At 38.4% G+C, this 27474-nt stretch overlaps 1 protein-coding gene across 2 annotated transcripts; it reads left to right on the top strand.

Annotated features, from left to right (window-relative positions):
* Positions 1-9861: 9861 nt before the first annotated feature.
* LOC137123699 (complement C3-like) lies at positions 9862-27209 on the top strand. Of its 2 annotated transcripts, XM_067497832.1 has the most exons (43): positions 9863-10021; positions 11010-11205; positions 11368-11530; positions 11757-11851; positions 12032-12120; positions 12639-12721; positions 12837-12924; positions 13049-13151; positions 13357-13477; positions 13634-13749; positions 13957-14103; positions 16122-16221; positions 16354-16448; positions 16539-16730; positions 16905-17060; positions 17290-17419; positions 18044-18112; positions 18403-18600; positions 18704-18818; positions 18942-19030; positions 19135-19274; positions 20001-20213; positions 20892-20955; positions 21059-21148; positions 21326-21532; positions 22067-22142; positions 22282-22441; positions 22563-22658; positions 23151-23301; positions 23582-23667; positions 23903-23980; positions 24095-24250; positions 24409-24471; positions 24636-24717; positions 24818-24866; positions 24960-25050; positions 25136-25225; positions 25305-25407; positions 25627-25716; positions 26116-26208; positions 26302-26385; positions 26578-26722; positions 26967-27209. In XM_067497832.1, exons 1-43 carry the CDS (start codon positions 9945-9947, stop codon positions 27106-27108), a joined length of 4971 nt encoding a protein of 1656 aa, XP_067353933.1. In that variant the 5' UTR covers positions 9863-9944; the 3' UTR covers positions 27109-27209. The 2 variants fall into 2 exon arrangements, with proteins under 2 accessions (XP_067353934.1, XP_067353933.1); XM_067497833.1 differs by lacking the exons at positions 24960-25050; positions 25627-25716; positions 26116-26208; ... (1 more) ...; positions 26578-26722; positions 26967-27209 and having other exon boundaries at positions 9862-10021.
* Positions 27210-27474: the final 265 nt, after the last annotated feature.

Genomic DNA, 27474 nt, shown 5'->3' with positions numbered 1-27474 from the left:
GATATCTTTTCTTGTATTATCAGTTGCATTTTCAAGCAAGCCTTTGTATTCATAAATCTCCCTTTGCAGATCTGCAATCTGTTGGTTGGTGTCTTTAGCAAATGCAGATGAGGCTTCTGTAACCTCCATGTCCATTGTAGCCTTCCTTATCTTTAATTCTTTAACGTTTCAGACCAACTTCTGCTGCCTGCCTTCTGTTGTAAGTGAGTACATATAACCATGATGAAGCGCTCGGCAGCTGAGGTGCAAGCTCTTACTGTAGCAGTCAGAAATTTGAAGCCTTACTGGTGGTCTGATAATAGTTTATTTTCTTTATCCTTTTCCTCAAACCAACGTAAGAGCTGTACAAAGTAAACATAGACAAAACAATATATTCAAACCATATTAGATCGTTAATACATCGTATAGCAGTTTTACATTAAGCTAACATAAAGACAATTTAGCAACTTAATCAACACATAATTCAAATGTCTTACAAATTTATATAAATCATAAAACCAACCTTGTTACCACTTTCAACTGGAGCTAAACACAAAAATACACTATCCATAACCGTCTCCTTAATGTCTTTAGTCTCCTTTTAATGTCTTTAGTCTTTTACCGTCTTCTACCGTTGTTAAGCTTAATTCTTTTTTATGTGTTAGCTGTCCTTTCAGAATAAAACACATCCGTCGTACAGGAAGTTGTAAAAATAAAAGCCACAAAACAAATCAAAGGTTTTAACTAGGCACATTAGCAGGAGAAAAACATTGTAAGGACGTTACAGTAATCATAGTGGTGGTCTAAGATTGGCAAATTTGGAGTAAAGCATTGCACTGTGCTACTGTCAATTCACATTGTATATTTGTTCCTGTTATTGTTTTAATGTATTTTTGCATTCACATGTAAAAGAAGTAGGTGCAAGTTACATTCCACACTGGCCAGATGCAAGTTTCCTTATATGTTTATGTTATTATTTATTTTAGTCCAGTAATGACATCCAAATGCTGTTCCCCTTGAAGAGACATTTATGGCCCAGGAAGACCTCCACTCAAGAGAGCAAATCAGAATAACCAAGGGAGCAACTTGTGAAGAAAACACAGGCACCATGCAAACTTTGATCAAGGACATCTGTGTCACCTAAGGGATGCCCTAACAGTAGCTAAGTGTGCTGTCTCAGTTTATCGGCATATAGTGCTAGCAGTTAGATATTTTATTCACCAGAAAATTATTATGCACATGTTTCACTTTAGTATTTATATCAAACAAATTCTACTACTTCTGGACTAATTATGGTAGAATAGAGTTGTGGTCAGATGAGAAAGTATTTGAAAACCATACTTTGAACATTAAGACAGAAAAACAATTGAGCAAATAATCAGATGAATCAATATTAACTAGTACAAACCGTCTGCTTTTAATCAGTCTTTTAGACAAGTACAGCCCTTTAGGTATTCAACGTTATCAAATTAAAATAAGAATGCACCAAAACCTCTACCTTCACATTGCCATGATGGCGTGATGCTACATTGTTGTCCATGGGAGTTTAGTTTCTAGAATGTTCTCTATGGCCAGTGAATGAAAGGAATGTGAAATTATAAGGTCAGAACTGTTTTATTTCTTTTATATTTACCTCCATTGGTTTTTCTTAATAAGAACAATGATCCAATCTGTTATCTAACAATCCTGTTTCAAACTGATCAGTGAATTTTGATCCATTGCATCAAAAAAGGTGGCAATTTTTAAAGCTGGTGTTCCCCCAAATTCTAAAAAACTCAATGTCTTTTCAAATCCTTAGAGTTTTTTTCATGCAGATTATTTTGTTTTTTAACCACCAAAATAGGACATTTTCCTCAGATGAATGATTTCAAAACATTAAAGCTGAAATGAAATTAGCTTGTGCTGCTCACAGTATTGAAAATGTCATCAAAAACATTTAACAAGAGCAGTGTTTAGCACTGTCCCTGTTAATCTGGATACTCTACATGAATGCTCGACATTACAGGTCCTCGAGAGTTGCAGTCCTGCTTGTTGTCCAGCTATCCCTGCCCTACCCACAGCTCATTGCCTACATCAGGTGTGTTCAGTCAATAGGAATCTGGATGATAACATCTTAGATTATGGTGGAGTTAGCAGTTAACAATTAGCAGTGGTTGTGCTGGGATGAATGATAAACAAGCAGGGCAGGGATCCTAGAGGACCAAGATTGAGAACTACTGCTCTACAGAATACAAAGTACTACTGACGTTATTCAGTGTAACAGGGACATAGTTTGTGAATTAGATGTTTCTGGGGACTGATCCAAAATGAGTGAGAAGCATGAAAGAATTTTCATCCACATCCATTATACTGAGGTGGAGATCTGAGGAAATAGTCCTGATTACACAGACACAACTATAGGGAAGTGAGACATAAGCATCCACAATCTCTTGATGGAACTGCGATCCCACCTCCCCAAACCTACTGCCACCCTGTTGCAGGCATCTTACAGCTCCTGGAAGTTCCATGAGACTCTTACATATTTCCAGCAGCTCCCTCATACCTGCATATTTACAGTATAACACGAAATTTAGAATTTCCTCTACTATTTAACAATCTTGTTTTAAGACAACCTCTCACTCAACTTTGTGTGGAGGCTTTATGTTATAAAATTGACACTGTCTTGTACAAGATGTAGCGTGAACTGTGGTGCTTTCAGGGACAATACTCAGTGTAGTTCCCCTGTGTTTCAATAGTGCCAAGAGCTCAAAGCCCTTAATGTTCCAAATTGTTACTTTAAAAACAAAGCAAAAATAAAGGTCTAAACCAATCCATGGATTTAAAGAATTGTATTATTATAGAATTGAATTAATATAGTTAGTGAACCACAGCAAAAGAGAATACCTAGCCTGATGTACATATGGAGCAGCTCAGAACTGCCCTCCTTTCTCCTGTTGCCTGCGAGGGGTTTATTTCAATGTTACCACCTCCATTCAAGCCCCATTCATGCAAATTCAAGGTACCACCATAAGGTGGTGCTTTGCTCATAAAAAACATTTACACAAAACCAGTGTTTGACCTGTAGGTAACACTACTGTAGACACAGCACATTTTAGAGACAATTTTATTTGTTTATGCCAAATTATAACTTTACAGTTGCTATTCATATAATTTAACAGTAGAAACTCTGAAAATAAATGTTATTTTGAATTTTCACCTTAAGTAATTTGTTTCTTAGTTACTCAGAAAAGTACTTTTTTTTTTAATTTACCGAGGCAGCAGTGCAGGCTATTGATGACTCAACAAAGTTTACAAAAATTTAAGTGCTTCAGTTGTGCATCTAGCAGAAGTAACTTAGCATATAACAGGGGACTAAGCAGTGCAGCTTGAGAGTGATAAACTTTGCTTCATTTCTATCCAGGGACACAGTGATTCTGCCATCGTCTGAGTTTGTGTCTCCTCATAAACAACAGTGGCCAGTGTTATATGACAAAGAGCTCTTATTAGAGAAGGGACCGGTGGAATATCATGTGAGCCAAAAACAGCTGAAAACCAGCACTCAAATGAAGTCAGATATCATGAATAGATTTTCAGAAGACATTTACAAATACAAGGCCTACCCAAAATATGAACACTTCTGTTTAGATACAAAGGCCTTGATAGACAAACACAGCACTTTGCTGCTATTGATGGAAGCAGTGTTTAAAGTACAAAATGGGAAACTACAGGACTCAACTTAAATTGCAAGATTGTCCAGAGCTGTTGGTAAACTCCCTGAACTGTAAAGCCACTACAGATCCCCTGTATTTCTGGGCTGATCCTCACTTTTGTCATGATCATCCTTACCCCATGAGGTGAAATCTTGCATGGAGCTCCAAACTGAGGGCAGTTGCTGGTTAGTTTATATTTCTTCTATTTGGAAATAATCACTCCAACCATTTTCTCCCTCTCAGCAAGCTTCTTGCTGATGGTCTTGTAGTCCGTTCCAGCCTTGTGCAGGTATATAATCTTGTCCCTGACTTCCTTTGACAGCTCTATGCAAGACCTGCCCATAGTGGTAAGGTTTGAATGGAAGATAAGATTATTTAGACAGGTGTCTTTATACAAATAACAAGTTGTATTTAGGAGTACCTTCTTCAATTAACAGGGCTAATCAGGGTTTTTTTTTTCACATAGTTCGTTGTAACCCTTGTATTGTATTTTTAAAATATTTTTGTTTATCATCTACTGTTTGGTGATCATTTAATCATTTTTTATCTGATAAATGTATTTTCACCTCATCCTGATTTTAAAACTAATGTGTTATAACATTTTTGTATAAGTTTGTAATGTGTGAATACAAAAATCTGTATTTACATATTATGTTTTTGTTTGCTTTATTATTATTATCATACAACAAATTCAATCAAATTTGTGTAACAATAACAAGTTTGGTAAAACATATTAAACCCAATCACGTGTGGTGTTATAAATATTGTGACATACAACAGGTGATCACTGCATAAACAAGAACCACCGTTCACAAGGACAAACAACAGGCTGTATTTTGTTGACAAATTTACAAAGCATGACATCGTTAAAAATCAGATTTTAGCCATAATTATCTGGTCCTCATAAGGTTCTTATGGCTAGCTCTTTCTGTATATGATACAGAAAAAAAACATTGGAATCATTATCCTGCACTTGCTTAGTTTTATATATTTATATATTTATATATATATATATATATATATATATATATATATATATATATATATATATATATATATATATATTGCTCTGCAGGAAGGTGATGTCTGCCCCCAACTTGCTGCGGGTAGGAACAGTAGAAAACATCTTTGTGGAGTGTCAAGACTGCTCTGAAAGTGAAGAATGCAATGTTGACATTACAGTGTTGAGCCATCCAACCAAGGCCAGGATCCTGGCAACAGTAAATGTTTTTCTTATATTTTATGTAAGTTTTACAGTGGACGGTAAAGCGGTCATCCACCAATCTCACAGTTTTTGGTTCAATCCCCAGCTTCTCTGGTCACATGTCAAAGTGTCCTTGAGCAAGACACTGAACCCCAACTTAGTTGCTCCCGCTGAGCATTGGCCATCTGCATAGCAAGTGTGTGTGAATGGGTAAAAAGCAGTGTAAAGCAATCTGAGTGCCAATGGGTAGAAAAGCGCTTGGTAAGTGCAGACCATTTACCATTATATCCCCCAACCCAAAGTCAAACAATTAAAGTAAGTGAATTTGTCAGACACTTAGTGGTTTATCAACAGCGATTTGTCTATATCTGATCTATTTTGTTTGATGATGCTGATGGAGAAGTACAGAGAGGGTCATAGGGAGTTGCATTGTTTCTTCATAGATTTAGAGAAAGGGTATGACAGGGTGCCAAGAGAGGAGCTGTGGTATTGTATGAGGAAGTCTGGAGTGGCAGAGAAGTATGTTAGAGCGGTACAGGACATGTATGAGAGCTGTAAGACCGTGGTGAGGTGTACTGTAAGTGTGACACAGGAGTTCAAAGTGGAGGTGGGTCTGCATCAAGCTCTGCCTCCTGTCTTTTCTTCAGTGCCACTGTGTCTAAGCCGAACAACATCGATGGTCTCCCCACCGTCTTGAACACCTTTCCCTAAATTTTCGCTGATACTCTTTTATCACACAACACACCTGACACTTTTCTCCACCTGTTCCAACCTGCCTGCACTCGATGGCGTCCTCCAATCTTAGCTTCGGCTGGTAGGCGAACTGGAGAGCATCCAGATGGGGCCTATGGGCCGGAGCTGCTCCAGAATGAGTCTTTCAGGGGCCTTCATACTGTGTGACATAAGCACCACCGCTCGGAAGTGTGTGGCACCCCTGGGTCGCGGCATCTTTCGCACTGGCACAAGGCTTGACATTTTCCAGAACTCAGGAAGCTTGTTGAGACTGTTGAGACATGGTGAAACATTCGACAGAGCTGGGCAGCACAGTCTTTTAGAACCTGTGGGCTGACGCCACCAGGGCCAGCAGCCTTGCTGGTGGGGAATTTTCTCACTTGTCTTCTCAGATGCAGAGGTGTGAAAAGTGCAGGTTGGGAGGGGCGAGGTGGATAGCTGGAGTCCACATTCAGAGTCAGAAGAGGGCCATCGTAAGAGGTGTCAGGAGAGGAGGCTGGAGGCCAGTGCAACTGGTGGATGTATTATCAGGGTGAAGAAGGGGGAGCAGTGGTCGCAGACAGGCATCCTGGGAGTCATTAGACCTGTTATAGAAAAAGTTAAATTCATTGGCACTAGCCAAAGTACCCCTAACTCCTCTGCCAGCTGGTCTGAAATCTGTTATGGTCCTCATACCACTCCAAACCTCCCATATGTTGTTCTGGTGAGTTTCCACTCCAGCTTCCTCCTGTAGCAGTCTTTAGCGTCCCGGATCATCTCCTTCAGCAGTGTTTTCATCAGTTTTTTTTTAATATTGGGAGAGAGTCTGCTGAGCGTGCAGAGTTTGGTAGCTCGTTCCACCATTGTGGGATCATTGCGGTAAAAAGTTTTGCTTGGTGTCTGCTGTGCGGTTCGTTGGCAGACCGCAACGGACGGGAAGGATTGTAGACTTGAATCAGTGAGTTGAGGTAAGCGGGAGCTGTTGAGTTAACCACCCTGTGAGCAAGAGACAGAGCTTTGAACCTGATGCGAGCAGCTACAGGAAGCCAGTGTAGAGATCTGAAGAGTGGTGTGACGCGGGTCCTTTTTGGCTGATTAAAAATGAGGCGAGTAAAATTACCTTCAACAAAAGAGAAACTGAGGTCATAGGGAGCTCATCCCATCATATTTATGGCAGATAAAATGCTACAAATATTGTTTAAACCATTTATAAAAAAAAACTTGAAAGAAAACACATAAAAATACTGTTATGACAGAGATATAGTCTACAGGGCCTCCTGCAGGGCCTCTCTTCTGCAAGTTTGGAATTGTTACAATCCTCTTGTTATGGTAAAGTACTTTGTTTAAAAAAGTAATTTACATTAAAATTAAAACATAATGAGAAAAGAGATAGGTATGAGGGTGCAAATAAGATGGAACTGACTAATTTGTCCAATTGCTCTAGCAGAAAAAAAACAAAAAACAACTGGCACTGCTGGGCGACTGTGGCGCAGGAAGGTAGAGCGGTTGTCCACCAATTTCACAGTTGTTGGTTCAATCCCCGGCTCCTCTGGTCACATGTCGAAGGGTCCTTGAGCAAGACACTGAACCCCAACTTAGTTGCTCCCGGTGAGTGTTGGCCAGCTGCATAGCAGCTCCCCCATCGGTGTATGAATGTGTGTGTGTGATTGTGAGTGTGAATGGGTAAATAAGGGTAAATAAGAAGCAGTGTAAAGCGCTTTGAGTGCCAATAGGTAGAAAAGCACTATATAAGTGCAGACCATTTACCATTTACCATTGATGCAGATGTCCCCTCAGAGAACACACGAAGGGGAGATTCTCCCTCCAGGAGAGCAGTGACGTCCTCTTTCCAGACACAAGTTCACCAGATTTGACAGAGCCCCAGGCTTTAGACCCAGCCTTCCTATCCTCGAGTTTCTAAACCCACATTTAGCAGAACCCCCATCACATATGTACAGGGAAGCAAATATGTCTGCAGTGTTAGACCCACCAGACACTGAAACTATTGAAAAGTAATATGCCAAAGCCCTGCTGTAGCTCATACAACAGCACCCCACCACCACAGAAAGCCTGCTGCCAAGTTACACATGTTTATCTTTAATAGTTTCAGGAATAAAGTAAAGGGGATCAGATCAGAGAATTTGCAATGGAGGGGACTATGCTCCCAGCTTCAGCAGACCCGGACCAACTGGGACAATTATGTCCAAAGAGAAGGAAGCAACCTCCTTGTACTGGCCACAACCATAAGTTTCAAATGAAGGAAGTAGGACAGGAGGCAGAGGGCTCAGAGGACCAGTGGTAGTCACACCCCTGACAGGACCACACTCATATACAAGTGATGATATCAGGCATGCTTATGAGCAACACATATCACTGTCAGTAATAAAAACATAATTCATTAACAAACAGCTCACAAAAAACAAATAAATAAATTACAATACACGTCCTCCAATCAAAAAACAATTTATTACATTTTTGAATGCTTTCAAGTAAGATCTGATGTGCGCCAGGAATACTGTGTAACAGTTTAAAACCCCAAATTGATAAGTTATTCTGGACTTACAGCTACGTCCATCTACTGAAGACATGTGACCCTCAGTAACATGCAGGGAAAAGAGCACTCGCCCATACTTCAAAACATTATTGCTCAATCCAAAGTGCATTTACTGGTAGTAAAGTAGTGCTCTGACATTAAAAGAAACATTCTGCAAAAACAAACTGGCAATTTCTCATTTCAGAACTAGAGGAACTTAACTCAAATCATGCGAAGCATGTACCCTCTTTAGAGGAGTCATACGTGACGTACTTTATGACCTCTATCACTAGTCTCCTTCTTGCACAGTCACTTGTTTTGAAGGACGACCTGCTCTAGGAAGATTTATGCATGGTGCCATGTTCCTTCCTTTTCCTAATCATGAATTTACCTGTAGTTCGAGAGATTTTAAATGACTAGAAACTGTTCTTGTAAACACCCCATGTTTTTTTTCTTCATGCTGTATATTTGGGCCTGAATACTGATTCACCACTAACTGGACCTTCCAGATAAAGGTGTTTTAACTGCACTCAGGTCACGTTTGTTGACTGTGTGACTTTGGAAACCAGTTGGCAGAAGTGTTGATTTACGTAAGTATTTTTGATTAATTTACTTTGTAGACATGTTTTCACTCTGATGAGAAAGTTTGTTGTTGTCGTTGTTGTTGTTTTTGTAAACATCAAAAATGCCCCAATGAATCAACCATGATTTAATAGTAACAAAAAATAAAAGGCTTAAAACTTCCAAGGGGAGTTAGTCTTAAGTTTACTAAACCTCTGTTTTCAAATTCAGGTAGTAACTTAATTCAGGTAGTCTTACACTTTCAAAACTGATAAAACCATGCTGATCTATTTAACGTCATTTTCAAGGCATCAGGTTAACTTTCGTTTCTAAGTTGATTCAGCTTGAAATGGTTTACCTTGCACATATCATCTGTGCACACATCAGTCAAACAGACTCAGCTTGGAGACTTTACTAATACATTAATAATGTAAAATAATAAACAAAGGTATATGTACTGATGATTTTTTTAATGGTGATGTTTCACCGTATTCATTAATCTATGTGCTGTTACAAGTTGTACAAATGTTTTAATATCAAGCAATGAGATTCATGTTTTATAAAATCCAGTCATTCAGACATAAAAAAACTGAATATATTACAAATATGCATTCAAAGTCAGTCACTGGGAAAAAGATGGGATCCACCCTAGACAGATGGCGATTTTATCACAGAGCCTTACAACTGTATCATTGAAGATATAAATGAAACATTATAAAATCACAGATTCCTGTTATTTGAATCAATGTCACTGGAAAAAAAACCCTGGTGATGAAACTCAAAAATGTTATGCCAGACATTTTACCAAGAAGTTGCACAAGAGGACTTTCACCCCACTAGTGCATTACCAGGATGTTTTTTAATGCAAGTGTTTTAGCAGAATCTGAGCTAGAACAAAACAACAGAGAAGAAAATGACATATGTTAAATGCCAGAAATGTGCAATTATTATTTTTCTGTTGTTCAGCAGTATTTTGATCTGTAAGTTCCGAAATCAGTCAAACCCTCATTGATTTTCTAATGTTTATTTTTTCATCAGAGTGGAGATAATGTTTAGCCAAATGATCAGTTTCTCAACAGCTGCTGGGAAATCATGTGTGTAGGTATCTCTGAGTTAGCACATGTGTACTTTGGAGCTTTGGGAGGGGGATGGAGGAGACAGTGATGAAAAGGAGTGGAAGTGCAGGAGGAGGGAGGTGAGAGGATAAAAAGAAAGGAGCTGCAGAGAAATAGTCTACTTTGAAAGTGGGACAGGATCTGTTAGGAAGATGAGAAGGACTCAGCTGTGGCTGCTGGCCTCTCTGGCCTTTACGTCTGTGACTTCTCTGGCTGATGGAGCCCCACTGTGAGTAGACATGAAGGATCTACACATCATCACTAAGCTTGAATAATGTACAAACTGTGATCGAAAATATGCATTTTTTTTTTTGTTTGTATAGCTTCCAGATGTTTGAATAGCAATATTGTAACTGTATTTTGACAAAAAGAAGGTCTGGGGTTGTTTGCCCTTAATCAATTAAAGCTAATCAGTAAACTTGATAGTTTAATTCAATTATATTTCGTCTTCCTCTTACATAAAAAGGCATTGTAGTTCAAGTAATGTGATCTTTGAAAATGATGCCAGTGAACTGGCCTAAATTTTGTTTTGAGCTTGCACAATGATGCAGTTGACCGGAGACAGCAAATAGAAAAGAGAGCCGCCCTGATGAAATGTTGTATTGATTCAGTGCAGGATCATGGTCAAAATAAATAATAGATCACTAATTCTGCAGAGGATCATCCCCTGTTCAAATATGTTTTTTATAAGCTCCTTGTAGGGCTAGAACCAGTAAAGTCACAAAATTATTAAGGCATGAGGGTGAGGGGGTTGGGGTAGGGTGGAAAAACTGGAATTTCTCACCTCTTCATGGGGCAACTGTGGTGCAGGAAGGTAAAGCGGTCATCCACCAATCCTGCAGTTGTTGGTTTAATCCCGGCTCCTCCTCTCACATGTTGAAGTGTCCTTGAGCAAGACACTGAACCCCAACTTAGTTGCTCCCGGTGAGTGTTGGCCAGCTGCATAGCAGCTCCCCCATCGGTGTGTGAGTGCTAATGGATTGCGACCATTTGTACAAATATTTAGATGAAAAAACTCTTTAGCCCACATCAAGGTCATGACCTGCCAAATAACAATAAAAAAAGAACACATTTGCCAATTAGACATTATATATCTATCTATATATCTATCTATATCTATCTATTATATATCTATTATATATATATTATATATATAAAAGGACATGCACAGTTACTACAGCAGCCTACAATCATCTCCATCTTTTCCTGCTCTGCAGGCAGGTGATGTCTGCCCCCAACTTGTTGCGAGTAGGAACGCCAGAAAAAATCTTTGTGGAATGTCAAGACTGTCCTGTGGGAGAATTCACAGTAGATATCAGTGTGATGAACCATCCAACCAAAAGCACAAAGCTGGCATCCACAACTGTGACTCTTAACACTGCAAACAGCTTTCAACAGCTCGGAGAAATAAAGGTAACTGGAGATACATGATACTGCTGCTTATTCTAATTTCTATTATAATTTCTATCATGACATTAAACCTGAGATCTGGTATCTAGAAAGCTTGTAGCACTGTGTAATCCTGTCCTGCTCCTCACACACCCACACACTTTTATCTCATTATGTTTGTTTCAGATCCCTACAGGGCAGTTTAGTAGGGATCCCAGTGTGAAGCAATACGTCTACTTGCAAGCTAAATTCCCTGACCGAATGCTGGAAAAAGTCGTCTTAGTGTCCTTCCAGTCTGGGTACATCGTCATACAAACCGACAAGACCCTGTACACCCCCAGCTCTAAACGTGAGTTCAATCATAGATCAGTGCTGAAACACATCTATCTCTGTAAGAATCTCTCTACGTAAGAGCAGGAAGATATATTATGCTTTATATCAGTCTTACTTAGATATGTTTTTAAATAAATGTAATGTAAATTTCAGTAAAATACATCCTTCATTTTACATATGTAAAATAGTAAATTTAAAACACCATTAAATATGACTAAATATAAATAGATTCTCTCTATCAGTTCATTACAGAATGTTTGCAGTGACGCCCAGCATGGAGCCTGTAGAGAAGGATGAGCAGACCGGAACTGATGCTTCTATAGCCATTGAGATTGTGGTACAGAATTATATCTTTGACAAGCGCAGCATTGAATGTAATGCTTCAATCAGTTCTCGCCGCTCAACATTGAATTATTTTCTTAATTTTACCCCATTTTTATACATCATTCTAAGTTAAGTTAATTTATTAATTGGAAAATCTCAATGTTAATGTTTTTTCAATGTTGTTTATTTTCAGACACCTGAAGGCATCATTTTACCACAAGATCCAGTCTCTTTGAAATCAGGAATCTACTCTGGAGATTACCAACTTGGTGAAATTATCAGGTGAATAATTTACGTGTCTATATGTTCTACTTTCATTTTTATTACATTTAAATTTTACCAATGTGGATAACAGGTAAACTGTAACGTTCAGTTACTTTCAATGTTAAATTGAATTAAAGTGTTAAATTCAGCAACATGTAAATGATACATTTCAAGTACAGGATATAGTTCTATCAGGATCTATCAATCTTCTCATCTATTTCAATGACAAAAAGCAAACAATTATTAGTCAAAATGTACTGATTTATTATAACTCCAACAACAAAATATTAATTGCACTTGGACGGACAGATAAAGCATAGATCACTTAATCCACAACGACTATCAGTTACTGCACCAAGAACGTTTTTTTCGCCGAATCTTCAGTATTTCTGTGGTTCGTATTCCATGCGCTACTCTATGCAGGGCAATATATAAGTCAAATAGTTTTCTTTAAAATTGACAGTGACTCTCTGTGTGTGTGTGTGTGTGTGTGTGTGTGTGTGTGTGTGTGTGTGTGTGTGTGTGTGTGTGTGTAGTCCTGGACTTTGGAAAGTAGTGGCCAAGTTCCATAGCAATCCACAGCAGAGCTACTTTGCAGAGTTTGAGGTCAAAGAATATGGTGAGGCTGTTTTTACCTGAAAAGTTCTAACTGTGAAACATATTTAATATAACATATATATTCACTTTATTTTTATTTGAATTTGGACACACAATGAAATGTGTTTATTTTACAGTGCTGCCCAGTTTTGAGGTTAAGCTGATACCTGTGAGCCCCTTCTACTACATCGACAGTCCAGATCTCACCGTCAACATTAAAGCTACGTATGTGGATGTTTTTCTTTAGCATTTGTCTTCAGAGACCACGGTAACTGGTAATTGAAGAGAAAGTGAAGGGTGGTGTTCACTTCCAGTCTGTTTGCATTTTGTTCTATTCCTGTGCTTTTAGGTATCTGTTTGGTGAAGAGGTGGCTGGGACAGCCTATGTAGTATTTGGTGTTCTACATGAAGGTCAAAAAAGGGGCCTTCCCAGCTCTCTTCAAAGAGTGCAGGTGAGCAAAAACTTACATATTTGCTTTGCTTCTTGATTGACTATACAGACTTTACAGTTTTCCAGAGATGTTTGGAATTTCCCCTTTCTCCTACTGCCATTTCAATTACAAAGTTAACATTCTTAATGTTCAGAATGAAGCCAAGCTGACATAACAATCTTCCAGCTGTCTATGTTCAATGCACTTCTGTTTAATGTCACAATAGGTCACGAAAGGTAACGGAGTGGTCACACTGAAGAGAGAACACATCACAAACACCTTTCCAAACATCCTCGAGCTGGTGGGAAGTTCTATATATGTAGCTGTCAGTGTGCTTACAGAGAGTGGTAAGAAGTACTGTGTGTGGCTGTTTAGTAATAATACCAATACTTGTACAGTGTTCATTAGGTATTCAGCAAAATGATTAGCTAGCAATTATAAATGTTGTCTGAATTTTACAGAACTAAAAAAATGCATGTTTGTGCTTCTGCCTAACCTCACAGGTAGTGAAATGGTAGAAGCAGAGTTGAAAAATATCCAGATGGTCACATCACCCTACACCATCCACTTCAAGAAAACACCTAAATATTTCAAACCAGGAATGTCCTTTGATGTTGCGGTAAATTACTTTTTAAAGTCAATATAATTATATGCCGTAGCATGGCTTTATTTCTGTTGTTTTAGTGAATCCTCCAAATGTAACCTTTTATTTTGAAAAACCTTACCTAAGTGCAATGCTTTGATCTGTTGTAGATTTTCCTTCAGAGGAAGTGGCAATTTGTCCACTAACAATTTGAGTCACAGAATTATGTTTCTTTGGTGGCAGGTTGAAGTTTTGAATCCTGATGAAACTCCGGCACAAGCTGTTGCAGTTGTGGTGAATCCAGGTGGTGTGCGGGGCTTCACTGCAGCCAATGGCATGGCAAGGCTTACCATCAATACAGTGGCAAGGGATCCAACATTGATAATCACTGTAAGTATCCAAAATGTGTTTGAAATGTTTTTGTAGAACGTTTGACAAGGGGAAAGTAAAACCTACATTACTGCAGTAGTGAACTTACTCACTCTTAGTTCACCTTACTCTTCAGGAGGTTTTGAGCTTCATTTAGGTCGTTTATTCGGTTCTACTGTTCACTCCTCAAAGAAAGTATGTGACTTTGTAATGTAGCCAAGTTCCTTTAAACTAAAATTCAAGTAGTCTGCAAACATATGTTACAGGCCCCAAACAACAGAGACCTGTAGACAGGATATATACCCTGTTTCAGACAGGAAAAAGTAGAGACGGGAGACGTTAGTTGTGTCCGTTCAATCAGGCTGTTTCTGTCTTTATTAAACAAGCATATTTTATTCTCATTTGACTCTTCTGTTTTGTTTTTATAAACATTTTTCTCTATTTCACAACAACTCAATTCAACATGTTTCCATTAACATACATTGTGATTTCCATCTCACAGGTTAATATACTGTAACTTACAAACAGAGTCTGGAAATACAGTGCAGTACTGTTTAACATTAATAGTATTAATTCACCACTATAGATTGCATTAACAATACTTACTTTGTGTCTGCTATACTAGCTCTCACTATACACTACCTCAGTAATCCTGTTACTAGTTAAATTCAGCCTATTGATCAATTTTTATGTTTTACACATTTGCAAACATTTCAACAAAGTAGTATACAAAATAACCCACTGGAACTGAACTGGTGCTGAAAACAATACAGAACAGGAAAAATTCGTTATACAACCCATATTCCTCACTCTCGGTCTCACATACAACTTAATTACACATGAATTATATTTCTAACAAATGTCCAGGAGTCTTTAGTCCACACAGAAACACTCACAATAAAACCGCCAATGGTATCGTGTTCACACACGGAAGCTAGCAAAACTTTACTTCGACAAACAACTAATTTTAGGCTTTAAACGCTGCTCAAATGTGTGTTTATCTCCTCAAACCTAACCGTAGTTAGCTCAAAAAGACCTTAGACATCCTATGGAGTATGTTGTGATTAAAATACACATGCTACTAACCTGTTTCAGACAGGAAAAAGTAGAGACGGGAGACGTTAGTTGTGTCCGTTCAATCAGGCTGTTTCTGTCTGAGAAGCAGAGGCCTGAAGGCTACGTTCAACTAGCGCTCATTTTGATGAATGCTCCACCTAGTGGCGTAACTTGACAATTACAATGAAAAGCTTGAAACCTAAACCCATGGTAAATGTTCAGAAATTTAGCCTCTCTGCACCAAAATACAAAAAAAAAACACATAATCCTAATCAACAATTGTGACCAACCACTGGTGGGTGTCACACATAGGATAACTCAAAGATGGAGATTTAAGTAGGACAAATAAAAGGTGAAAAGCTAAGGCAAAAAGCCAGGGCCATGTTTAAAGTGCGCTTACATCAAGAAATACAGTAACTCACTTTTAAAATAAAGATTTTTTTAATAAAGATAATATTTAATCCACATTTAGCTAGTACAATTACTTTTTAAAAATATGTGTTATTTTAATGCATCCACCTTTACAAAGGTGGATGCAAACTTTTGTAATGTAATGTAATTTTCAGTATTGTATTACTTCTGATGATAAAAGAGCATTTGCACTAGCTGAATGTACATTATACATCTACTGGTTTGTAATATTCTGTTTGGGTTAACTTGCACTCCCTTTAATACCATTTCGGTGGAAGGGGATGCAAACATTTGCACCCTAATTGTTACAGACATGAAATTAAAAATATTTCTGCTGTATGCCAACTCAAAATCTCTGTGTTTAGCAATGATGCCCAGTTATTTTTGTGTGCAGTTAAGACACTGTTTGAAATCCTAAATTTATATGTTTTAGTTATTGCGTTACCAAGAGTTTCAATAGCTAGGCTAAGCTATACCAGGTAGGGATACAATAGAATATGCCTAAAACATTTTGCGTATATGTCTTTAATCACTGTGTGTATATGCTTATCTCTGTGTGACTCCAAATTTAGGCAAAGACCGATGACCCTATTCTCTTACCTGAAAGACAAGCATCAGCCACAATGACAGCTCACCCTTACAGTAGTACCAGCAACAACTACATCCACATAGGTAAAGAAGGTCCTAAAACAACATCACATGGTGGACAAGGTGGTGATGGCAGTGAGAAAATATATGCCATGCACTACAGTACTGTCCATCTTTTCAGCGTCTGACACTCATTACAAACTGTCATTTTTGCAGGTGTGGATACAGCAGAGCTTCAGTTAGGAGACAACCTTAAAATTAACCTCAATCTAAACAGGCAGCCAAATCAAGAAAATGATATCACATACCTGGTGAGAGATGTTTTGCACCTGTGCATAAGTGGAACTATACTGTCAACACTCATTTTGGATAAAAACTGATGTGTAAATCTGTGTCCCTAGATCCTGAGCAGAGGTCAGATCATAAAACATGACCGTTACAGGACACGAGGTCAAGTACTAATAGCCCTGATAGTTCCCGTCACCAAAGACATGCTGCCATCTTTCCGCATTGTTGCCTACTACCATCCAACTGATAACGAAGTTGTATCAGACTCTGTTTGGGTGGATGTCAAGGACTCCTGCATGGGCTCGGTGAGACCTGCCATGCTAATTTAGAAAAGTTAATATGTAACTGATCACATGAACAAACAAGGCAAAATAAGTAATAAAGTTATTTATTTCTTTCTCAGACATATCTTTATGTGCTGTTTGAAACTAGCTTAATTCAAAGCATGTCTCATCCATTGCCCTTCATTTCAAATTTAGCTCAGGTTGGAATCATCAAGACCCGCTCCATCCTACGAGCCTCGCAGGATGTTTGGTCTGAAGGTGACTGGAGATCCAGGGGCCATAGTAGGACTGGTGGCAGTAGACAAAGGCGTCTACGTCTTAAACAACAAGCACCGGCTGACACAGAAAAAGGCAACTTCTTGATTCTATCTCTGTCTCTGAAAATATTTGCCATTTGTTCACTTATTAAGTATTTTTAAAGTACAGAATAATGAGGTCTAAAAATTCATAAATGGCTTTCAGATTTGTTAACCTGTAGTTTCATCTAACACCCAGTATAGATTTGTCCACAATGCTTTGCAGTTTATACATAGTGTAAGTTTACCATGCACACTATAATCGCGTATTTCTTTGTGCTCAGATCTGGGACACTGTAGAGAAGTATGACACTGGCTGCACACCAGGTGGAGGAAGGAACAGTATGAGCGTATTCTATGATGCTGGGTTGGTGTTTGAGTCCAGCACTGCCTCTGGGACTCCTTACAGACAAGGTAATGCTCCTAATAATCCTAATTTAAATATTAAGGTCAAGATTCAGCTTAGAATCCTAATTTGTCCAACAAAGAAAATGCTTCCCTGAACTTCTTTAGACTTTAATACTTTAGCATTTTATCTTGAGCTGGGTGTTGAGCTTCGTTAATTCATCTCATACAATGCACTCAAATGCATCCAAGAGCTTTACAGCCATATCACCAAGTTTATGTTCACCAAAACTGAAATATATTTTTTGCTCTTGTTTCTGCTGGTTTCTGACAAATACTTGTTTTTTTACATATTTGTGCAGCTTTCTGAAAAATGGGCATATTTTACCCTGGCAGATTTCATGCTACATACTGTACCACTATCAGAATAGAAGCTACATTTGGATTTTTTGAACTGTTGAGGCATTTCAACGTTGGCTTCAACAGTCAAATATGTTGCCACATGATCTTATCTTGGTGCCATCTGATCGATCAAACATATTTTTTAAAAATGCCAGTGAAGCTTAAATATGGTTTTATGTTACTGCCAATAAAGCAAGTGTGCATTTAAACACTTCTCCTGTTCTTATCATGTTGATGTTGCTGTGTGGGTCTAGACGCGTGTTAAAGATCTAGGCTGTGTTGTAATTCCAGAGTTGAAATGTCCGGCTCCCAGCAGGAGGAAACGAGCTTCCACTATAATGGATGTCACAACCAGCTTAGGTAAGAACCACAGTTCTAAACTATCCAATAGCCAGTTATATCAGGATAATTTCTTTGGACATCTTATGCCTCTAACTCTCATCTTTTAGATGGTAAATAGGATGGTAACAGAAAGACTTTATACTTTTACTTTATAGTATACTGTATTCAATAGGTTAACAAGTGATTAGACAACGATGAGTATAAATTATTTTTCTATTTTAAAATGCTTTATTCACTGTGCAGTCCATCCTTCTTGCTGATCTCTATACCTTTTCATGTCAGTCTCTCCTTAACCTTCTCTTTACCAGTAAGTCAATATAAAGACCAGCTACAACGTGACTGTTGTTTGGATGGCATGAGGGAAACTCCTATTTCATACACCTGTGAGAGGCGAAGCGAGTATATCGTGGACGGTCCTACTTGTGTTCAGGCTTTTCTGCACTGTTGTAAGGAGATGGGAAGTCTGCGAGCTGAGAAGAAGGAGGACAACCTCAAACTGGCTCGAAGTAAGAGACAGGGAACATGGGGCATAGACATTATTATTCATTATCCATGGTCATACTGGTGCTTATATATATCAGTACAATCTTCACCTTAATAACACTTTAGGTGAGGAAGATGACAACAGTTACATGGACAGCAATGAAATAGTTTCTCGCACTAAGTTCCCTGAAAGTTGGCTGTGGACTGATTTAACACTGCCTCCTTGCCCTAAACCAAACTGGTGAGGCAGCAGCAACATACATATAAACAATACACAAATAAATTAATTCACTATGATACTATGAAGAGTTTAAAGCTACTGCACATTTTACCTTCTGTGTGTAAAATCTTTTCTTTGTTTCAGCGCCACCACATCATCTGTAAAAAATGTTCCTTTGCAAGACTCAATCACCACCTGGCAGTTCACTGGCATCAGTCTGTCAAGAACTCATGGTGAGGATTCAGTGTTTAACATCTGTGTTGTGTTTGTGTTTTAGTTGTCTCTCTATGACCTGAAGTGTGGACCATCCCTTACACCTTTTTTTCTGTTTTATCAGGAATCTGTGTTGGTGAACCTTTAGAGGTTATAGTCCGCAAAGAGTTCTTCATTGATCTCCGATTGCCCTATTCTGCTGTCCGTGGAGAGCAGCTAGAAGTTAAAGCAATCCTCCACAACTACAGCCCTGATTCGATCACTGTAAGTCTGATACTCTGCTCTGTTTTTTTCTGATAACCAATATTAAGTAGACAGTTTTACAGAATGTGGACAAAGGAAGGTCTTAATCCAGATTCCAATCCCATACTTACTGTAAATGTTCATGAAATTTAGAAGTGATATCTACAACAATCTGTTGCGGTCCAAATGATGGAGGTCATAAATTAGGTTTGAAAGGATAAAAAAAAGTTTAAATTAAATAATATTAAATTCATCAGCTTTACATATTTATAAGATTGAAAGAATTATCTTGCACTGAACTTGCATGTCTTGCTGCAAGTGCTTCAGTGGCATCTTAATGTAAGTGTGGATGTCCTCCATACCAGCATTGGCATAAGGTGAATGTTGTCCCACAATCTCAGTGACGCCATCCTTGGAAAGGAGCGACCAGCTGATGTGTGTTTGCAGCACAATCCAGGCTTGACATCCATGTCAAGCTGCGGCTCTAAAAAGGCATTGAAAATCAACATTTTCAACCACAGAAATGTATTGTTTGCAGACAGCCACCTCTCGCAGAAGTTCAATGAGTCTGAAGCAAATCAGTAACTCAGTACTAGACTGGGACATCCTAGAAGGAAATTTCCATAAGTATAGTGTCTGCTCACAGGGTGGTCACTCAACATAGGTGGCAGCGTTATTATAGTATTTACATGTCTTCTACATGTATTTTTATTTCGTATGTCCTTTTCAACTTGTCTTTTTTTCAAGGTGCGTGTGGATCTGACTGAGGAGGAGAATATATGCAGTGCAGCTTCCAAGCGTGGAAGATATCGTCAGGAGGTCAGAGTTGGGCCCCAAACTACAAGATCTGTACCATTTGTTATTATTCCTATGAAGGAAGGACAGTTCCGGATTGAGGTCAAAGCAGCTGTTAAAGACTCGTCGCTCAATGATGGAATCATGAAGATGCTGCGGGTGGTGGTAAGAAACAAACTCTATGCAGTGGATTTAGAGCTTTTATTTTTTAAATAGCATTTTAAAATGGTCTTTGTGTTAAAAAGTTGTAGATACACTCTTTATTCTTGGCTTATAAGTTAGGTTTGCATGCATGTGTTGTAACTTGTAGCCATTTTCCAGTTGTTCAGCTGAGATGTTGTATGCAGAGTAAAACAGGTTAAATGACAAAATACAGTATTATTTGTCCATATTATTTGTCTCGAATGACACATGGACGCATAGTGTGAATTGAAGGCATCTGCAGGATGACATCACATTTTATCTCTGCGTCTTCTAAAACTGATACAAATCACTTTTGAAGTGTGATAATTGTGTGACGTGACCACCTTATTGTTGAGGTTCATTTAGGTTCAGGGAACTGATCGTGATCAGGTTAAAATGGCTACTTTGTTCATTTTGGGCACAGACACTGACATTTTCTCAGAAATAGCAAATGGACAGTGAACCCTTGTGGTCCTTATGATAAATCAGTATGGAGAAGTAAACATCTTTATCCAAAAAATACTTTCTGTGCATTTTAAAATGTAAATATAAATCAGAAAAGCCAACATGAAGCCTACTGTGTATTGTGTTTTCTTACACAGCTGTGTCTCAAGATAATTTAAACTAACCCTAACCCTCTTTTTTGTGTGGTTTTTCTAGCCTGAAGGTGTCCTGGTTAAGACTCCTATCACTATAGTCCTTGACCCCACTAAAAACGGCGTAGGTGAGTTTACCCATTAAATGGGTAGATTGTGAAGTAATCTAGTAATCCATCACTTTTTCCATCACTTGCATTAAATTCCTAATTTATCTCTTTTTCCCTTTAGGTGGTAAACAAGAAGAAACTATCAACAGTGGAATTGCAAAGAAAGATTTGGTTCCAAACACACCAACTAGCACACAGATCTCTGTGACAGGTGAAGCGTCCTGCTGTATTTTATATGAAACAGTATCTGCACAGCTGTTGTAAATTAGAATTGTTTTTACTAAGAAATGGCCTCTTCATTGGTTATGGTGGGGGGCATTTTTATTGTAGTTTAGTTGTTTGGGCATATGGATTTATGACTTTTTGATTTTCTTGTTTGTGCATGCAGGGAGAGAACAATTAGCCCCATTGGTGGAGAACGCCATTAGTGGTAAGTCAATGGGTAGCCTGATCTATCAGCCATCAGGCTGTGGAGAGCAGAACATGATCCACATGACCCTGCCTGTCATTGCAACCACATATTTGGACAAAACCAACCAGTGGGAAACTGTAGGCTTCCAGAAACGTAACGAAGCCCTCCAGCACATCAAAACTGGTAGGTTCACATAGTGAAGTATTTATTGGACCAGATACCAAGAATTTTACTGCTGCTCCTCCAGGTGGGATTTCAAAATATCTGACTTGGCAGAAGTGGTAACAAAAATAAGGTGTCACTGACAGATGTGCATGCTACTCGTTCACAAATTAAAGGTAGAGGCATTGAGATTAATGTCTCTTTTTCTCTTTTCTGTCTCTTTTTACTAACACAAGAGTTTATCATTAGAAATATTTAGAAATGCAGAAAACATACATAGTCGATTTAAGTTAGGAGCCCAACTTATAGCTATAGAATTTACCTAAACTAGCCCTAGCATGAGAAATCAGTCTCCTCCACCTAGCCCTTACACAGCCTCTCATGAGTTGAGCATTTCTCCACATTAAGGTTTGGAGCATATTTCAATTAAACAAGTATTTGATTAATTATATACTGTATACTTACTGCTACTTCACTGTTCATCCAATGGCATCCAAATAATGAGATTCAGTAGAGAATAAATGTAGCCAGTAAAAAAAGTTTTGTTTTTTCCAGGCTACACCAACGAGCTTGCCTACCGTAAAAAAGATGGGTCTTTTGCTGTATGGGCCGGTTACCAAAGCAGCAGCTGGTGAGACATCTGAATACCCATGAAGTCATACGGAAATGCTTGCACATCCTCCTTCTATGTGAGAAGGGGTGTATGTCATGTACAATTACTGTAAATGAAACTAAACCAAACTACTACTCCTTCTTTTCTCCTCTCCAAGGCTGACCGCCTATGTTGTCAAGGTGTTCTCTATGGCCCGCTCTGTGGTGGCAGTGGAAAACGAACATCTCTGTGAAGCTGTCAGGTTTCTGATTCTCAACGCACAGCAACCTGACGGCATGTTTAAAGAAGTTGGAACAGTATCACATGGAGAGATGATTGTATGTACATTGATTTAACATCAACTTTTATTTTCTTGTTAAAAATATAGCAAATAATTGAGAAATGCCACTGACTTTGACCTTATAATAATAACGTGTGTTTGTGTGTGTGTGCATGCAGGGTGATGTGCGCGGTGTCGATTCAGATGCCTCCATGACAGCCTTTTGCCTCATTGCCATGCAGGAGTCATTAAGTTCTTGTACTGAATCTGTTAATGTGAGTCCCTCACTTGCATACAACATTTTTTTGCTTTTAATACTTTTGTTCAAGGTATTAAACCTAGTTGGAAAATATTACATATTGCATGTTTTTTGAATTTATTTTCCACCTGTACACTAATGCCTTCTGATCACGTGCCTTTGGGAAACATAAGATAGTTAAAAGGTTTTACTAACAAATGCATCTTAGATTATGCTGTTTTTTAGTTTCTCATACTTTTGTTATTATGTTTAGAATGTAATGTGAAAGGAAATTCCATACATGCTGCATGATTATAATCTAAACCTTGACAGACCTGCTGGGTCTAATTACAGTACTTTCACTATTAGGGCTTTTCGAATGCAGGAACCTATTGAGCTCAAACTGAACTTAAGCTTAGGTTCTGCTTCCCTTTTCACTTGTTTGAAGTTTTTTTTTCTTTCAAGTCAAATTGTCTATTTATTTATCTGTTCTCCTGTCTCACTGGTTCTTTCTTTTTTTAATTACCAGAGTATGCCAGAAAGTATAGACAAAGCAGTGACCTTCCTGGAGAGGCGCCTCCCCAGCATTACAAACCCATACGCTGTTGCTATTACATCATATGCCTTGGCTAATGCCAACAAACTGAACCGAGAGATCCTCTACAAGTTCGCTTCCCCAGGTGTTACCTCATAACAATCACAGCATGACTCCAAAACATATTCCGAGTCTTTAGATGTATACATGTAAAAATATTGGGTAACCACATATAATTATAATGATATGTAAGAACCAAGCAGCCTAACACATTTCAGCACATTTCTTTTTTTCTCTAACAATTATAAATCAAATAATGAAATAAGGGCCAGTGAACTTTGTCAGAAGTAGAGTGGAGAAGTAGTAGAAGTAGAGAAGTCGAGTGTGTTAATACATTTTTTTTTTTCTTTTTGTGTTTTTCTCAGAGTTGTCCCATTGGCCTGTACCTAAGGGACATATTTACACCCTTGAGGCCACTGCATACGCTCTTCTGGCTCTGGTCAAGACCAGGGTGAGCATAACCTCCTAATGTGTTCCTCCAAGGTTTTTTTATATAATAGGTATGTGAAAAGAAGGCAGACAAATCCTGTGTCTGACAAACATAAACATGATAAAGATAATAGGTTTTGGAACCTGGTTGGTATAAAATTAAATTAGAATTATAACAGAATCAAGACATCTGTCTACTTTACTAAGCCAATACAGTCAACTACAGAAATGTCAACCATTTTCTTTCTGTTAACAAGGCATTTGAAGAAGCCAGACCTGTTGTTAGATGGTTCAACAAGCAGCAGAAGGTGGGCGGAGGCTATGGATCAACTCAGGTACAGTGTCACAGGACTTTATCTACCTGTCTTTTTCATTGTTTATCTGCTTTTAGTCCAAATAAACATACTCCAGGCCGTCTGTGCTTACAACCTTTTTTTTTTTTTCTTCAGGCTACCATAATTGTATACCAGGCAGTAGCAGAGTACTGGGCCAATGCTCAAGAAGCACCATATGATCTAAGTATTGACCTTACGTTACCAGGCAGGTCAAAGCCTGACAAGTACCACTTTAACAAGGAAAACCACTACGCCACGAGAACATCTAAAGTGAGAACACACTGTCTCACTCTGACAGAAACATACAGTGGCTCATTAATCTCTTGACTCTTTGTCTCTTCTGCTAAAATGTGTGTGTGTGTGTGTGTGTGTTTGTGTGTGTGTGCATGTGTGTGTGTGTGTGCGTGTGTGTGTCTTTTAACCCTCAGATCAATGAAATAAACCAGGATATAAAAGTGACTGCCACTGGCTCAGGAGAGGCAACACTGACAGTACGTAAATTTCATTTAGTTCACTTTATTCATAAATGTGACCCTTTTCACTGTCAGGTGGGACCAGAGATATTTTAATTTTGTGTTTACAGAACTACAAAAACTGCTGCTGAAATGATCTCAGTGTATGCAATTGTACATTGAAATGTTTGTCTGTGTGGCAGATGGTGTCATTGTATTACGCTCTGCCTAAAGAGAAGGAGAGTGACTGTCAGAAGTTTAACATGTCAGTGGAGCTCATCCCAGGTAATTTGGTGCCATTGATGTCTCCTTCTGTTTATCTGTTTTTCATACTTTCTACTTTGCCAAGGATTATTATGATGTTCATGTTGTGTTTGTTCTCTAGAGAAAATGGATCAGGATGAAAAGATATACAGGCTTAAGATAGAGGTTTTGTAAGTACCCTCACTTCTTACCTACTCTGTTTATGTTATTCTCTTTATTTTGATTGTGCTATTCATTTATACAGTGCCAATTTTCATGTTCAGGTATAAGAATAAGGAACATGATGCAACCATGTCAATCTTAGACATTGGCTTACTAACTGGCTTCACAGTTAACACAAATGATCTGGACTTAGTAAGTGCTTTTGCAGATACACATGCCCACATGCAGTTGTGTTGTATGGTTGTCTGACAACATTCATGTATGTTTGTGTGTGTAGTTGTCCAAAGGACGGGCCCGCACCATTGCAAAATATGAGATGAACACAGTCCTGTCAGAAAGAGGCTCCCTCATCATCTACCTGGACAAGGTAAGACACCAGCCTCCTCCTCCCATGCCCTTCGTTGTTTATCTATGTCTCACAATACCACACATTCATTCCTCCTCAGGTTTCTCACACTCGGCCAGAGGAGATCACGTTCAGGGTTCATCAGAAGCTCAAAGTCGGCGTCTTGCAACCAGCCGTCGTGTCTGTCTATGAGTACTATGACCGTAAGTCTCAAAGGCACTTTGAAACATACAATATGCTCCTTGAAGTTTTTTTCATTGCTGCAAACAAATATCAGAGTAAATAACATGGTGCATTACAAATGGTTCAATATTGCATTACAAGCATTACAAGTTTATTACATACAAAGTATTCAATGTACTTTTCCTGATGTGCTGCAATTAGCACATTATTTTTTAAAATATCTTATTTTCTAATTGCAGAAACACAGTGTGTGAAATTCTACCATCCAGAAAGGCGAGCTGGACAGCTGCTGCGACTCTGTAGAAATGATGAATGCACATGTGCTGAAGGTAAACACATCTAGGTGAACACATTTTCTGTTTATGGATTCATCTGTTACACCTGAGAGTCTAAAAGGAGTGAAGTCTAACATGTGTCTCAGAGGTAAAGCACTGGTCATTATAAAGTAGTAGTCCTTTCCTACTACACCTCTGTCATGTCCTTAAGAAAAAAAAACTTTTAGAGCCTACAGCCAAGGTAATACCTGTAAAAGAATACACATAACATACACATAACTATTCCTTTTCAGTATTTCACCAGACTGTAGCATAATTATCAAAACTTTCAGACAGAGGCAGCAACCACGTGCTAGCTCTCGTGAGATAATAGTTACTAACCAAAAACACATCCAGTACACATGTGGTTGGGTCATCAGTTGTGTATTTGATTGGTGCCTTGTGTATTTCCAGAGAACTGCAGTATGCAGAAGAAGGGCAATATTGAAAATGATCTGCGCACAGCCAAGTTATGTGAGAGTACACCAACCAGCAAGATTGATTTTGGTAAATGCAAATGGACTCATTTTTATCTTAAAATTTACCTGCGTATATGTATGGAGCATGTGAATTAACAGTCTGCACCTTTTCTGTCTTCAGCGTACAAAGTAAGACTGGAACAGTTTACAGATGGATTGTCCACTGACATTTACACAGTGCGTGTCCTGGAAGTCATCAAAGAAGGTGGGTAGTCGTCTCCTTTAAATCCCTCAGGCCTGGCTTAGTTAGTTTGCTGATGACTGTAGCTTTTTCTGCCATACACATAACTATTCCTTTAAGCGCATTTCAACTAGTAGTATGTGGGATTGCACTTTTTTTGCAGTTATTGATTCATTCCTCAAGCATTCTCATTCTTCTCTGATTGATTCATTACAGGGAGTTATGATGTGGGCCCTCTGAATAAACTGCGCACCTTCCTTAGTTATCCACACTGCAGAGAGACTCTAGCTCTAGAGAAAGGCAAAACCTACCTTATCATGGGCACATCCAGAGATATTCACAGAGATGACCAAAATCAATCGTAAGTTTTTCCTTTGTTTGGACGTATGTGTGGTGTGTGCAGCTTTCTAATACTACAGTCTCGTTTAAACTGTTAACTGTTTATATGTACAGTATTACTAACTCGTAAATCAGGTTTGCCTATCTATGCCTACTTCCATTCCTATTGACAGGGTGATTTAATGACATTTTTTCTTGCGAGCATGTACTGTTTATGTTATTCTTTAACGTGTAAGTGATCCCAATGTGTTTCTCACACTCTCCAGATATCAGTACGTGCTCGGTGAGAGAACCTGGCTCGAGTACTGGCCCACAGACGCAGAGTGTCAAAGGGATGAACACAGACCTGCATGTTTGGGAATTGAGGAGATGGTGCAGCAGTATGAACTGTTTGGGTGTCAGCAGTAGTGAATCTAAAGGAAATAAAGTTTTGGATTTATTATGTAAAACTTTCACTGCTATGAGAAGTTACCAGTTTACACTGTGTTGATTAAATATAATGGTCATCATCTCATTGTGTGTGTCTTGTATATAGGTTAACTTTTGGGTAATGTAGAAAAATACATGTAGGTAGAAAAATACATGTAGTGCCCTCGAATGAAAGTAGCAGTTTATTAAAGTTTTGAATGGTTAAAATGTTATTGTTATTTATAAAACTAACAGAAAGAAAAAAGCACATGCAAATAAACAAAGGACAAGTAAAAAAAATAAATAAAAGTTGACAACACTGGCAAGAAAAAAAAATACTAAGACAAAACACACTGAATGCAGGAT

Source organism: Channa argus, chromosome 3 (assembly GCF_033026475.1).
Source record: "Channa argus isolate prfri chromosome 3, Channa argus male v1.0, whole genome shotgun sequence".
Lineage (NCBI taxonomy): Eukaryota > Metazoa > Chordata > Actinopteri > Anabantiformes > Channidae > Channa > Channa argus.
The sequence above is the reverse complement of the archived record's forward strand: the minus strand, read 5'-3'. Positions and strand labels throughout refer to the sequence as shown.